This window comes from Astyanax mexicanus, chromosome 3, assembly GCF_023375975.1.
Source record: "Astyanax mexicanus isolate ESR-SI-001 chromosome 3, AstMex3_surface, whole genome shotgun sequence".
NCBI classification, from domain to species: Eukaryota; Metazoa; Chordata; class Actinopteri; order Characiformes; family Acestrorhamphidae; genus Astyanax; species Astyanax mexicanus.
The window spans coordinates 55818825-55833063 of record NC_064410.1 but is presented as its reverse complement, the minus strand read 5'-3'; the positions used below and the strand labels follow the sequence as shown (position 1 = coordinate 55833063).

Genomic DNA, 14239 nt, shown 5'->3' with positions numbered 1-14239 from the left:
GCCCCAACACACCAGGAGGGTGAAGACTATTCAGCGTACTTTACATGAGGAGAGGCTGTATAGGAGAGTAACTAATGCAGAAGAAGCCTTTTCTGAGCACACGCCACAAACAGAGTAGCTTGAGGTATGCTAAAGCTAAAGCACATTTGGACAGGACAGCTTCATTTTGGAATAAGGTTCTGTGGACTGATGAAGCTAATTTTTTTGTTATTTGGAGGGAGTTTATTTATGCATGGTGGAAAAAGAACAGCATTCCAAAACTAACACTTTACTGCTCCCCACAGTAAAATTTGGGTGAGTTCCATGAGTTCCATCATGCTGTGGGGTTGTGTGATCAGTGCAGGTACTGGGAATCTTGGTTAAGTTGAGGGTCACATGGATTCCAGTCAATATCAGCAGATTCCTGAGAACTCTGCATGAACGCTTTAGTAGATTTTGAGCAGTGTTTAGTGTTCAGGGTCGTTGTCTTGTTGAAGTATCCAGCCCCGGCGCTTTAACTTCCACATTCTCAATCAGTGAGAAAGTGGAAGTTAAAGCGCCGGGGCTGGATACTTCAACAAGACAACGACCCTGAACACTAAACGCTGCTCAAAATCTACTAAAGCATTCATGCAGAGGAAAAATACAACGTTCTGGAGTGATCATCTCAGATCATCTCAGTCCCCAGACCTGAATATCATTATTAAAAAACTGTGGTGCGATTTAAAGTGGGCTGTTCATGATCAGAAATCTGAATCAAACCTGACTGAACTGGAGATGTTTTTTAAAGAAGAATGGTCCAAAATACCTTCTAACAGAAGCTTCAACCAGACTCTGATTGGAAACTATAGGAAGAGCTTAGAAGCTGTTTTTTCTGTAAATGGAGGATAAAATACTAAATATTTATGTAATTGTTCTATTGGGGCCCAAATTTATTGTAATTCTAATTTTGTTTAAATAATTATTGCACATTTTTTGTAAATCCTGTAAATAAACTTCATTTCACTTCATTTCAAATATCACTGTGTTTGTCTGCTATATACAGTCTTTAACTAAAATTACTGATCTGAATAACCAATGATTTATAAAGGAAAATCATTAAAATTATCAGGGGTGCCCTGCACTAATATGCACTTTTTATTATTTATTTTTTTTTTATCTAATGAATCAGTCTCTTTGGAAGACCCCAATTAACAGGATCTGGTGTGAGTTCTGGGTAGGAAGAGGTCACAGTAGGTGGATCTTCACACTCAGAGAGCTGAGGGAGGTCATCACCACTCGAATTCCAGTAAAACCAGTATAACAGCACAGCCTTAACACTGTAGATGACCTCGCACAAACATACATATTCTCACTACCCACCACTCAGAGTTCACACTGAGGAACCCAGTCTTTACACCTCGGCTGTCCTCGCTACCCATATACGGTCTGATCAGAGCAGGAGGACATGATGAATATACTCTGTATATTTACCAGCAGAGTAAACAGGACTTTCCACTATGCAAAAAGCTAAATCTGACAAACAACAGCAGCCGATCTGTTTACTCTCTCACTCAGCCACAGGATGGGGAAGGTAGGGGGGGAGATGGGGGAAGATAGGGGGGAAAGGTAGGGGAAAAATGAGGGGAGGTGGTTGCGAAGAAACCACAATGCTTTTTTTTTAACACCTTTATTGAGAATAATCACAAATACAAAAACACACAAAATACAAAGCACAAGATTAACATGATACAATTAATTTAAATATACAAATTAAAGGAGGGACTGAGTCCATTTATATATTTAATGTAGTCCATATGTTACAGTCTTTGGAGAAAGTATTTAAATGTCGTTTAATGTCGTTTCAGTTCTGTGATGATACTTTTAAAAACATTTTCACTCGATACAAAAACATAGTCAATGGTCATTCTACTTCTTGTTTTTCATAATTTTGCTTTCACCAAATATATTGTATACTGTACCACATAAAAAAAAAAAATCTTTCTTAGTTATCTTATTATACCATAGAAGACCTTATTTATGTTCCAATAATTCCCTTACTTCTCTCAATCTAATAAAAAAATAATAATAATAAAATAAAAAATTATCCAGGGATTCAGTGGCATTACAGTTAGGCATAGGACAAACAATACAGCTCCACTTTACTACTTCATTTAGGAGGTTAGAAAAACATTCTTGGCAACTCTTTGCCTATACATTTTATCTATAATCTTATATGATGGGATGTCCATTTCCCCTCATAAGTGTCCTCCCTTTACCATGCATCGTCTTACATGAAGAGCTATGTAACTTTATTTTTGTACAGGTAGTCATATTTAAAAAAACAGTGTCCTCATATGTGGACAGTAGTTTATTTTATAAATGAATACATTTAAAATTAATTATCCTTGTCATTTGGGATCAGAAATACACAATTAATTCAAATTGATTTTTTTTTTATTGTAGCTTTCTACAGTAACTAAATAAACTTGTTTTAAACACAAAATTCAGTGAGTTTTTACCTGGACTGGCTGTAGAAACCTTTAACGTGTGAGGAGTGGTGTGTTTATTTAGTTATTTTTTCCTTTCTTCTGTGGTTTACCTGCTTTGAGATCAACTGTTCTGCAATTGGGTTCAACAACCCTCTGGGCTGGAGAGCTACTAGTCTGTAGTGCTCCATCCCATTAAGCTTTTTTTTTTTTTACATTTTCCAAAACAGATTTTTTGTTGTTGTGGCTCGCCACGTAATGGCTTGGAAAATATCTTGCCCGCCGCCAAACTTAATCGCAGAGCCTTGATTTAATCCGTATTACGGCAAGAACTACTTGGAACTAAGTAAATAAAAAAATAATAATTTAACAAATGAAGGTCAGTCAACCTGAAACATTTCAAGATTTTTGAAAGTATCATCAAAGGGGCAGTCACAAAGACCATCAAAACACGTTATGATGATGAAACTGGCTCTCATCAGAACTGCCTCAGGAAGGGAAGATCAAGAGTTATCTATTTTTCCAGAACCCAAGAAAAACCCACCTAAGTAAAAGCACTGAACATTTTACTCCAACAAAAATGCAATGGATGGAAGTCTCGCAGGTTAGAAACGCTCAGCTCTAAAGTAAAGCAGGAGCTGTGTGTAGTGTGTAGAGTGTGTGTAGTGTGTATATATGTGTTTTTGGTAAGTGTTTTGGTAAACCAGGAGCTCCAGGAGCGTTCAGACTGATATTTCCACTCGCAGTGGAAACTCTGGCTTTACCGTAAGAGCTGTCGTCTGCTGTGACGCCACTCTGAGAGGAACTGCCGCCACCACAGACGAGTCTAACCTGTGTATATGGCTGCCACCAGCCAACTGAAATTTCCACTGCAGGGCCGTGACACACTCTCTTCAGGATTCCTCTACTGTGTCAGTCTCAGTTTTATTTTCTGCAGAAGGAAAGCGATGGTTGGAGTGACCTGGAGTGAGAGGACGAGTACAGGTTGAAAAAGAAGCTTCAGATGCCTTCAGAATGCATCATCCTCTCAGAGACAATAAACTCGTGAACTTCTGCAGACGTGGTACAGGAAGCACACAGCACGCTTCTTTAGAAAAGCATTTAATGTGAAACACACACACACACACATACAAACAGCACACTGATACATCACTGATATAAAGTACATTCATTTATGTATACAGGGCTTCAGCTACCAGGAATCAGGTTAAAAGAGTTTATTACGATTCTGTGCAATCAATGTTGTATATTTATTACACATTTTACACATATATAAATCCATCTGAACTAATTCAACTGTAAAAAAAACTTTTTATAATAAATACATACTTTGAGCAAACACACACATGTACATTCAGTGGAATAAAAAAAAAACTGGCAGCAATAAATGTTAATTGTATTATAACATAATATACTGAGATTAAAGACCAAGAGTAACTTTTCGCAGCTGTATAAGATACATATATATGCTTCAATGTATCCTACTATACTTATTATATGTGATAATATGTAAAAGGTTGAGTGGTCTTGGCCAAACATTGGTAAGTTTAATTACATTTTCTTAAGTGAAAATAAGTAAAAAAAAAAAAAAACATATATTTAAAATGTGCATTATTCTATGAAAAAATTGGCTTTTTATAGACTAATGCACATTTTATATATGTATATTTTTTTCCTAATTTGTTCAAATTTAATAATCTACAATTGCTTCCTTAAAGACAGTATACTGAGCAATCTGTATGGGGTTTTCATAGACTAATGCACATTTCTGTATATATTTTTTGTATATGTAAAGATAGTATACTGAGCAATATGTAACACTTTGCACTATTAATGCTATAAAATAATGTTTTTTTTTCCTAATATATTTACTTTTTCACTTATTTTCACCTAAAAAAAACAACAACAAAACATGTCATCTGAGCTCCAAACCCTTTGACCAGGAAGAAAAGGATGAAAAGATGGATAGATTTAATTTCATAGATAGATAGATGTGACATCCCCTTTCTGAAGTTGTGAAACTGTGCCGGTATTTAACGTTCCTCCATTCACAGTGTCAAATGTACATATAAGGCATTATCACCCACAGTAGACAGCGCAGTGGGTGGGAATGATTGTGACCGGCAGTGTCTATTATACATTATACTATTTCCTGTTTCATAGTTTCATACAAATTAAGGCAATGGAATTCATTAAACACCTGCATTTAATAAATAAAGGTGTGTCCCAATACTTTTGTCCATATAGTGTAAATATATATTTAAAAAAACATAATTCTCCAAAACAGTAACTAAAACCTTTTTAGCTTTCAATGCAAGTCAATGCTAAAATATGTAAATTTGTATTTATATAGGTCTGATTATCATGAAAGTGCCAGATTCACATTATGCCAAAAAGTGAAAAATAAATAAATGAAAAAAGGAAGATGATGTTAATTGTGTGACAGCGGCTATATATATTTTTTTGACATAATGTCAATCTGGCAGTTTATATTAGACAAACCTATATATATATATATATACCGTTGTGCAGGTCTGATCTGTAGCTACAGGAAATGTTTAGTTGAGGTTTTTGCTGCCAAAGGAGGATCAACCAATTATTAAATCCAAAGATTCACATACTTTTTCCACCCTCACTGTGAATGATAACGTATTGTGTTAAAAAAAAAAAAAAAAACATGCAAACATATATATATATATATATATATATATATATATATATTTTTTTTTTTTTTTTTTGTGGTTTAAGTTTAAGCAGACTGTGTTTGTCTATTGTTGTGACTTAGATGAAGATCAGAACACATTTAATGGCCAATTTATGCAGAAATCCAAATAATCCCAAATGGTTTACCTACTTTTTTTTGCAACTGTATATTGCCGCTCTCACTCAAAAAACTTGAATCTCCAAAGCACCAGTGTAAACTTCCTAACTGTCAATAAAAGTCAATGTAAAAAAAAAACCTACGTCATTTTAGAGCATTTCTATTAAAATTTTGATCCAATATACTGAACAACACGGCAAAAAGTGACCAATGGAAACGCTCCAAAATGACTTGGAATAAAATCTTTTTAAATCAACTTCCACTGAAACAATGTTAACAATGTTTTCTCAATGTTTCTCATTTCCTTGGAGATACAAGGCTTATGCATGACATCAGTAATATATATACAATCCCCAGACAATGACAGTCATCATAAAGAGATGACACAAGGCCAAGTACTTCCATATATGAGCTACGTTTTGCTTTGTGAGCCAAATATACAGTTTTATTCTCTGTGACAGTTCCCATATATCTGGATGCATTAAAAATACATCTATTCATATAAAAAAAAAAAAACGTCTTCACATAGACAGCGCACCATCACTCACACACAACCATACAGTCAACTTAATGCCCTACACTTCCAACCTCACTGTTTACTACATCAAACACACACAGCGAAGACGTCCACCCACACATCAGCTGCACATCATACAGCTTCAGAAACAATGCTAACAGTTTATTTCAAAGAGTGCATGCATAGAGGCTTCCTAACACATTCATAAGCTTTGAATAATGTATTTAATAACTTGAGTATTTAATGCAAGTGTTACCCAGATAAGCCTGTCCCAATTATTTGATAATATATTTGATAATAATAATAATCTGAAGGTTCTGAGTATGTAGGTATCCTTCTATAGTCTCTTTTAAGTAATAGAGGAATTCACAGTTACAACATCATAGATATGGTTTATTAAAATTAATAGCAGTGATATAAGACATTAAAGAGCCTTCCTAATACATAACATGTTTGCTGAATCATGTTATCATGAGAAATGTGCCACCACTTTAGTTTGCGGACTTCAAAATCTACTTTTGTAGAACTGTATATCTGATCTGTATCTTTTATAAACAGGCATCTGTCTTATAAACGCTTTATTCCATTGAAATTATACTTTATTACATTGTTATAAATAAAGCTTTATTTGGTAACACTTTATTTGAAGGATACCTACATACTCAGGGCATTTAGATTATTATTATCAAATATATCATGTAAAAATATTGGGACATCTGGGTAACATTTGCATTAAATCAATTTTTTAAATACATTATTCCAAGCTTATGAATGTGTTATGAAGCGTCATCTATTTGGATATTATAAATATCTTTGTTGTCATGCAGAAACCTTGTATCTCCAAGGAAACCTTTCAGAATTGTAATTAATTCATTTATAATGCAATCTTAAGGAAATACAAATAATAAAGTGTTACCAAATAAATCTTCATTTATAACACTGTAATAAAGCATAATTTCCACTGAATACAGCGTTTATAATACAGATCAAATATATGTAGATTATGGAGGTCACAAATGAATAGTGTTCGGAACATTTCTCATGATATTATAATTCAGCAATATGTTATGAATTAAAAAGTCTTTTTCATGCTTTATATCATTGCTAAGAACATATTATTAAACTTAATAAATCTATGAAGTTTTAACTATGATATTTTCAATAACTTGCACAAGTTATATCAGAACAGCCTCATTAATATATTGTACTATACATGTTGAGCACTGGCATAAGGTATTCATAATTACACATTTAAAACACTATCATGTTGAGTACATTATTCAATGCTTATTAATGTGTTATGAAGTTGTGTTATGGTGTGTTATGTATGTATGTAAGGACGTAACCTTTAAATAAAGTGGTACCAGGAACAGTAGATCTTCTTTTGGTTAATAGTGTACTGCAGTTCAGCCACAATATAAATATATATATATAAATATACTTACTGGGAAAACAAATATTCTGCTGTTCTGCTCCATCATTAAAAACAAATGCGACGATAAGGGCATCAAATTCAATTTACAATGATCAACATTAATCTTGTTTGCGGTCACTCCGAATGATTTATGACAACTGCAGCGAGGGATCCGCAAACAGCGCGGATGGACTCCAACAAAGTGCAATGGACTCTGGCTTATTGGGTATTATGGATGGAGTGTGGGCAAACGAACGTTTTATTGACAGCAGCGGCGCTTCTGCAGGACAACAGATAAAAAGGCTCTGAATGTGAAAGCTTCCACTTGAGCGGGACAGCATTCCTGGACCGCATTTTTCTTCTCGGCAGAGTTGCCACATACTTCATTACCTCAGTGTCACTTGGTGTTCCAGTGGCGGTGGCATGTACACACATTCCAGCACATTCCTCTCTGATGAGAGTCTGAGTGTGAGACATGCTGCCTGCAGGAATGCTAAAAGTGTCCGCACACTGTCCTCTCAGCGACGGCCACCCCAGGTCACCTACAGCATTTCCTGCTCAACCCAGACCGTTTTCTTCTGCTCCTCCATGATCTTGTCTTTGATGACCCTCAGAAGATCCTCCACTCCACCCCAGGAGTCGGGCTCCACGGTGGCGTAGAGACACGGCAGCGCCTCCAGCTCCTTCTCTTTAGCCCGGAACATCTTCAGGAAGTCCTCTTCCGAGTCCATCTTCAGCAGCCTCCTGCGGAGCATCACATACCCATCAATCAATCAATCAATCAACCAATCAACAAGTAATCTAATATATTACTATTTCCAATGTAGTAATTCAATTAAAAATCGCTATGCGTTACTATTTTGTTATTTTCTAAGTAAAAAGATACTGTAACATCCAGCTGGACACATAAAAAAATGGACGAGAAAGATAATTACAGCCGTCGTTTAATTGGTGAAACTGCCGGCCGCAACCACGCCAAAATAACAACAGGCTAGTGAGCTAAAACTAGCACTTAGGCTCTACACATACACACACACACAAACACACACAGACCCCACGTTCTCTCAATGTCACACACACACATACAGTGAGCCTGTCTTCTTCGGCTCCACACACAAACACAGTCCCCACACTCTCTCCAACTCACACACACACACATAACAAGCCTCCCTCTCTCTCCATCTCACACACATAAACACACACACACACAGACCCTGCACTCTCTCCTCCTCACACACACACACACACACACATAACAAGCCTCCCTCTCTCTCCACCTCACACACACAAATACACACACACACACAGCGAGCCTCCCTCTATGTCCACCTCACACACAAATACACACACACAGTGAGCCTCCCTCTCTCTCTACCTCTCTCACACACAAACACACACACACACACACACACACAGTGAGCCTCCCTCTCTCTCTACCTCTCTCTCTCTCACACACACACACAAATACACACACACAGTGAGCCTCCCTCTCTCTCTACCTCTCTCTCTCACACACACACACACACACACACAGTGAGCCTCCCTCTCTCTCTACCTCTCTCTCTCACACACACACACACAAATACACACACACAGTGAGCCTCCCTCTCTCTCCACCTCTCTCTCTCACACACACACACACACACAGTGAGCCTCCCTCTCTCTCCACCTCTCTCTCTCACACACACACACACACACACAGTGAGCCTCCCTCTCTCTCCACCTCTCTCTCTCTCACACACACACACACACACACACAGTGAGCCTCCCTCTCTCTCCACCTCTCTCTCTCACACACACACACAGTGAGCCTCCCTCTCTCTCCACCTCTCTCTCACACACACACACACACACACACACACACACACACACAGTGAGCCTCCCTCTCTCTCCACCTCTCTCTCTCACACACACACACACACACACAGTGAGCCTCCCTCTCTCTCCACCTCTCTCTCTCACAAACACACACACACACACACACAAACACACAGAACATTACTGCAGATTCAAACACACAGTAAACAGGGAACATTACTGCAGATTCGCTAAAGTGAACCTGATCTATGCGACACACATGTAACAACTCGCAGTAACACAAACATTAGGGGGAGGAGAGAGATGCACGTCTTCTAGCTGGAAATACAGACACTATTCTGAGTTTGTATCAACTAATAATCAATATAAAGGTTGGTTGTTCTCTCTGTGCCGCGACAAAGTGTTACCTAGCTTCAAAAACACAACATTAAATTTGAAGAAACGTTTGAAGTCATAGAACAAGTCCTAAAGGTGAAGCAAAGCTTCCAATAAAGTGAGTTTTGGCAAAACTGTTATGTTGAGGGAGTACCATAAAAGTAACTTGAAAGTAACTTAGTAATTTAAAATCAAGTAATCTGTAAAGTAATCAAATTACTTTTTTCAAGTAACTCTACCATTACTGAAATCAACCAAACAACCAATAAACAAACAAGCAGCCAGTCAATCAATTAGTCACTCAACTGGGTTCCTGGAGGTGCTGAACAATAAGTGCTGATTTTCCTTCACGCTGTAAAGCTTCAGCTCAGAACATAGATTGTTAAAATATTGTCTAAGACTAGTCTTAATCCCTGTCTGGGAAACTGCCGATAAGTTTTAAATCATGTATCAGATCATCATAAATCACATTTCATAACATTTCATTCCATTTAATCACCCACACTGTACCTCAATCAGTTTAAATGAGACTAAAGCGAGTGTGAATGGCGTGATTATGAGCAGACGCATGCAAAGCAGGCCAGCTGAAACTGAGATCTGTTTGATGAGTGCAAATCTGATTAAGGTTGGGAACTTGGCAGGCTGCTTACTTTAATTTCTTGATGTTCCTCTCGCAGATTTTGATGAAGATAATGATGGGGTAGATTTCTCTCCTGAGCAAGTCTTTCGCACAGCTCAGATCGGCTTCCAGGAGACAGTGTTTATTCTGCAGGAATAACCAAAATCAGACAACACTCCAATTATACGAAGCATTTTAAGCTTTCAATTTCCTTAATGAGAAAAATTCACAGATTACAGATGGGAGAAAGCAGACATGTCAGATCGTTTTTATTTGTTAATTATTTAAGCGCTCGTCGACAAAGATATGGTAGCACAACAACCACTGGGACACCATAGCAGCCACCTAAAAAAAGCCGCTGCAACTGCTTAACCACCGATTAACTCCCTAGGAAGCACTAAACAACATCATGGCAATGGAAATAGCTAATTGCCGACTGTGCAATACAACGATACAATAACATTCATCAAGAAAACACTTAAAAACCATAAAAACCACTTGGAATACCAAAGCAACCACTAAGCAAGACAATACCAACCACCTAGCAACCACTTTGCGGTACCTTAACAACTGCATGGGATACTACAGCAGCCATTTGGCCACATCATAGGACCTTGTGACACAAAAGAAACCTCCTGGGATATCAACAGCGAACCACTTAAGAAACCACTTATCAAAACCTACCAGCAACCGTGTTGGATACCATATAAACAATGCAGCAACACTACTGCACCACTGGCTATGCTCAATTGCTTATATGGTATACGACATGGTTGCTGTGGTGTTGGTAGGTGGTTAGATCATCATAAACCATCTGCCAACACCTACTAACAACCATGTTGGATACTATTTAAACAATGTAGCAACATCATTGCACCACTGGCTATGCTAAATTGTTTATATGGTATCCAACATGGTTGCTGTGGTTTTGGTAGGTGGTTAGATCACCATAAACCACCTGCCAGCACCAACTAACAACCGTGTTGGATACCATATAAACAATTTCGCATTTCCAGCCATGCAATGGTGTTGCTACATTGTTTATATGATATCCAACATGGTTGCTGGTGGGTGTTGATATGTGGTTTCTTAAGTGGTTCCTGTGATATTCCAGGTGGGTGCTATTGTGTCACAAGGTTGTTTCTATGTTGTAGCCAAGTGGCTGCGGTAGTATTCCATGCAGTTGCTAAGATATTGGTTGCTATTGTCTTGCTTAGTGGCTGCTTTGGTATTCCAGATGTTTTCTTCAGATGTTGTCATTGTATTGTTGTGTTGCAGCAGGGTGACCAATTAGCTATTTCCATTGCCATGATGTTGTTTTGTGCTAGGGAGTTGGTATGTGGTTGTTGCAGCAAACTTTCAGGTGGCTGCTATGGTGCCCCAGTTGTTGGGCTACCCTTTGTGCTTGGTTGAGTGTTACAAGTGTATGTGTATATAATTGTGACACAAGAATGTTGCACAAATTTTTGTTCTTATTCAGAATACCATGCATTTGGTCACATGTTCAAAAGACCGTTTTGTTCTTCATTATGCACACTCTGGTGATTTATTCCATCAGCACAATGCTCGTCCACACACTGCTGCCATCTCAAGAGCTTGCTATGCCATGGGCAGCCTCATTACTATACATATCCCTGAGTAAAAATATATGGGATGCTATTGGACACACAATCAACACCCTACAGCAAAATCTTCAGGGACTGCGTGAGAATATTCAAGCTGCATGAGCTGGATTATCAAAGGACACCATTAGGAACCTCTACAACTCTCAGAAGCTGGTACCCTGATAAGAAGATGGATGAATGGATAGTTTATTTTTTGTTTCAATCCGAAGTGAACATGTTGGTGTGGTGCAATGGGAAACACCACTACCACTAGCATGCTATGTAGGTGACTGGGGTTCAATTCTTGTTCTGGGTGCGACTCTCTCGCAGGGGCGTGATTCTCACGATAAAATGTACACGCATCTCTTCAACACATTGGCTAGTGAGGCATGAAAACAATGCCCTGACCATCTGACGAAACCCCAAAGACTGCAGCACTCTCTCTCTCTTTCTCTACTCTCTCCCTATCTCTCTTTTTCTCTCTCTCTCTCTTGCTCTCGCGCTGTGGCTGCGCTGGAGGTAGAGCCCCCTGTGGAGAGCTCTCTTCACAGTGGCAGAAAGCAATTTCTTACTTAAGGTCTACATCTTCTCTCCACTCTTCCCAGTAAAGAGCAGGTCTCATTCAGGGGAGCAGAAGATCAGACTGGATCTCTTTGAATTAGGATCAGTGAGGAAGAGTAATTGTCACCCCTGAGCGTCGGGTCAGGGAGTGAGCGAGTGAGAGAGCGGTTTGGTTTAAAAGAGAGAGAGAGTGGACGCCTTTCACAATGAGATTCAACATCTCGAAAAAGCACATCACTGCTGAGAGCCTGGCTGGAGTACAGACATCTCACAATACGTTTATTAAAATAGAAATCTATAGGAATCTATAGGAAAATGACAATGCATAAAAATACCAACTAGTGCTGATCACGATGCATTAACATACAGGGTTTGGATAATGAAACTGAAACACCTGGTTTTAGACCACAATAATTGATTGTGGTGACGGACAGTTCTGGTGGAAACAGGAGAGTTGAGGTGCACATTGAATTCTGCCGTGATTTAATCAGCCGTGGTTTTATGTTTTTTGGATACAATCCGGGTTAGCACCCGAACATCCGTTTCAGACAGCTTCCTCTTACAGCATCCACAGTTAATCCTGTTGGATGTGGTTGGTCCTTCTTGGTGGTATGCTGACATTACCCTGGATACCGTGGCTCTTGATGCATCACAAAGACTTGCCGTCTTGCTCACAGATGCTCCAAAACAATATTCTCTGAGTAAATTATGGATAAAATTATGATTATACAAAATAGAGAGAGCGAGAGAAAGAATATTATTGTGATTAATTTGATAATTTTTTTACTCAATTGACTCCACAAATATTAATATAATTCCAAGATTTGCCAATTTTACATTCATTTTTACAATATTTACATTGAAATATTCTTTATTAAATGTTTCAGTTTTAAGAAGAAAAACAATTCTGATAACATCAGTAATAGAACACCACTGAAGTGTCCCCACAGATTTGTACAGCACTCTCAGTTTACCTTGTAGGCGACGGCCTCGATGTTCTCAGGGGTGACGCACTCGAACGTGTTGGCTTGCTTCTCTTTAGAGTAGATGATGGGCTCAATCTTCTGCTTCATCAGGAATTCATCTTTTGTCAGGATGTCTGAAAAAAGATGACAAATAAACAGCTTGATATAAAAGGCGGAACATTAATGCTGACCTCCTTGTTGAGTGCGAATAATTGATGTGAACTGCTCTTTTATGTGGATATTGCTACTATTCTTCGTGCTAAATGCTGAAGGCTGTACTTAGCCTTTACTGACAGTAAGGTCAGAACAGGCTACTGCTGGAGATACTGCTGATTTACCAGACAATTTGCAATCATTTATTCAAATATTGTTTCCTCTATGACCCGCGGGTCATTTGCAGCCCGTTTCCTTTTTTGGAGCGGCCCGCGAGGTATTTTAGAAATAGAATGAAAGTTGGCCCGCTGTTAAGCAGGTCCTTATAATGTGAGATTCAAAGTTTGAACGCTAGGTGTCAGAAACAGGCCAAAGAGTCTAAAAGTGGAGAGAGTGTGCATTTCTAGCGCAGAAAAACGGGGCAAAGAGTCTAAAAGCGGAGAGAGTGAGCATTTCTAGCGCAGAAAAATGGGCCAAAGAGTCTAAAAGTTGCCGTAATTAAAGAGTTTAATATTAAGAGACATCATGAAATTAAACATCAATTTGAAAAATCTTAGTTCACACAACATTGTCAAAGATAAAGATAGTAAGTCAAGTAAAATGGTGTGTAAATGAAATAATCAGGGAAAAAATATTATTTAAAGTGGTATATTTCATTATTTGTTTTATTACAGAGTCTGTGGCCCGTGACTTCAAATATATTTCTCCTTCTGGCCCCCAACAAAAAAAGTTTGGACACCACTGCTCTAGACAATCTGTTATACATAGAACACTGTGGCTGTGTCCCAATTTAGGATCTGCATGCTTTGAAGGATGAGATCTATGAAGGTATAGCCCAGGGGTCTGCAATAGGCGGCCCGTGGGCCAGATGTGGCCCGAAAGCATGAAACATGAATCTGACCTGTGAGGTTGTTTGAACTATAATGAACGATAATGAAAAAAATA

General features: G+C 38.3%; 1 protein-coding gene across 2 annotated transcripts in view; it reads right to left on the bottom strand.

Moving 5' to 3' along the window:
* Positions 1–3532: 3532 nt before the first annotated feature.
* card11 (caspase recruitment domain family, member 11) overlaps positions 3533–14239 on the bottom strand; it is a 95037-nt gene continuing 84330 nt past the window's right edge. For both annotated transcript variants that reach the window (XM_022683380.2, XM_022683381.2), the window contains exons 22-24: positions 13151–13275; positions 10043–10158; positions 3533–7943 (exon numbers count right to left, since the gene is read on the bottom strand). In XM_022683380.2, the coding sequence (XP_022539101.1) occupies positions 7742–7943; positions 10043–10158; positions 13151–13275 (443 nt within the window). In that variant the 3' untranslated portion in view covers positions 3533–7741. The remainder of the gene's footprint in view (positions 7944–10042; positions 10159–13150; positions 13276–14239) is intronic.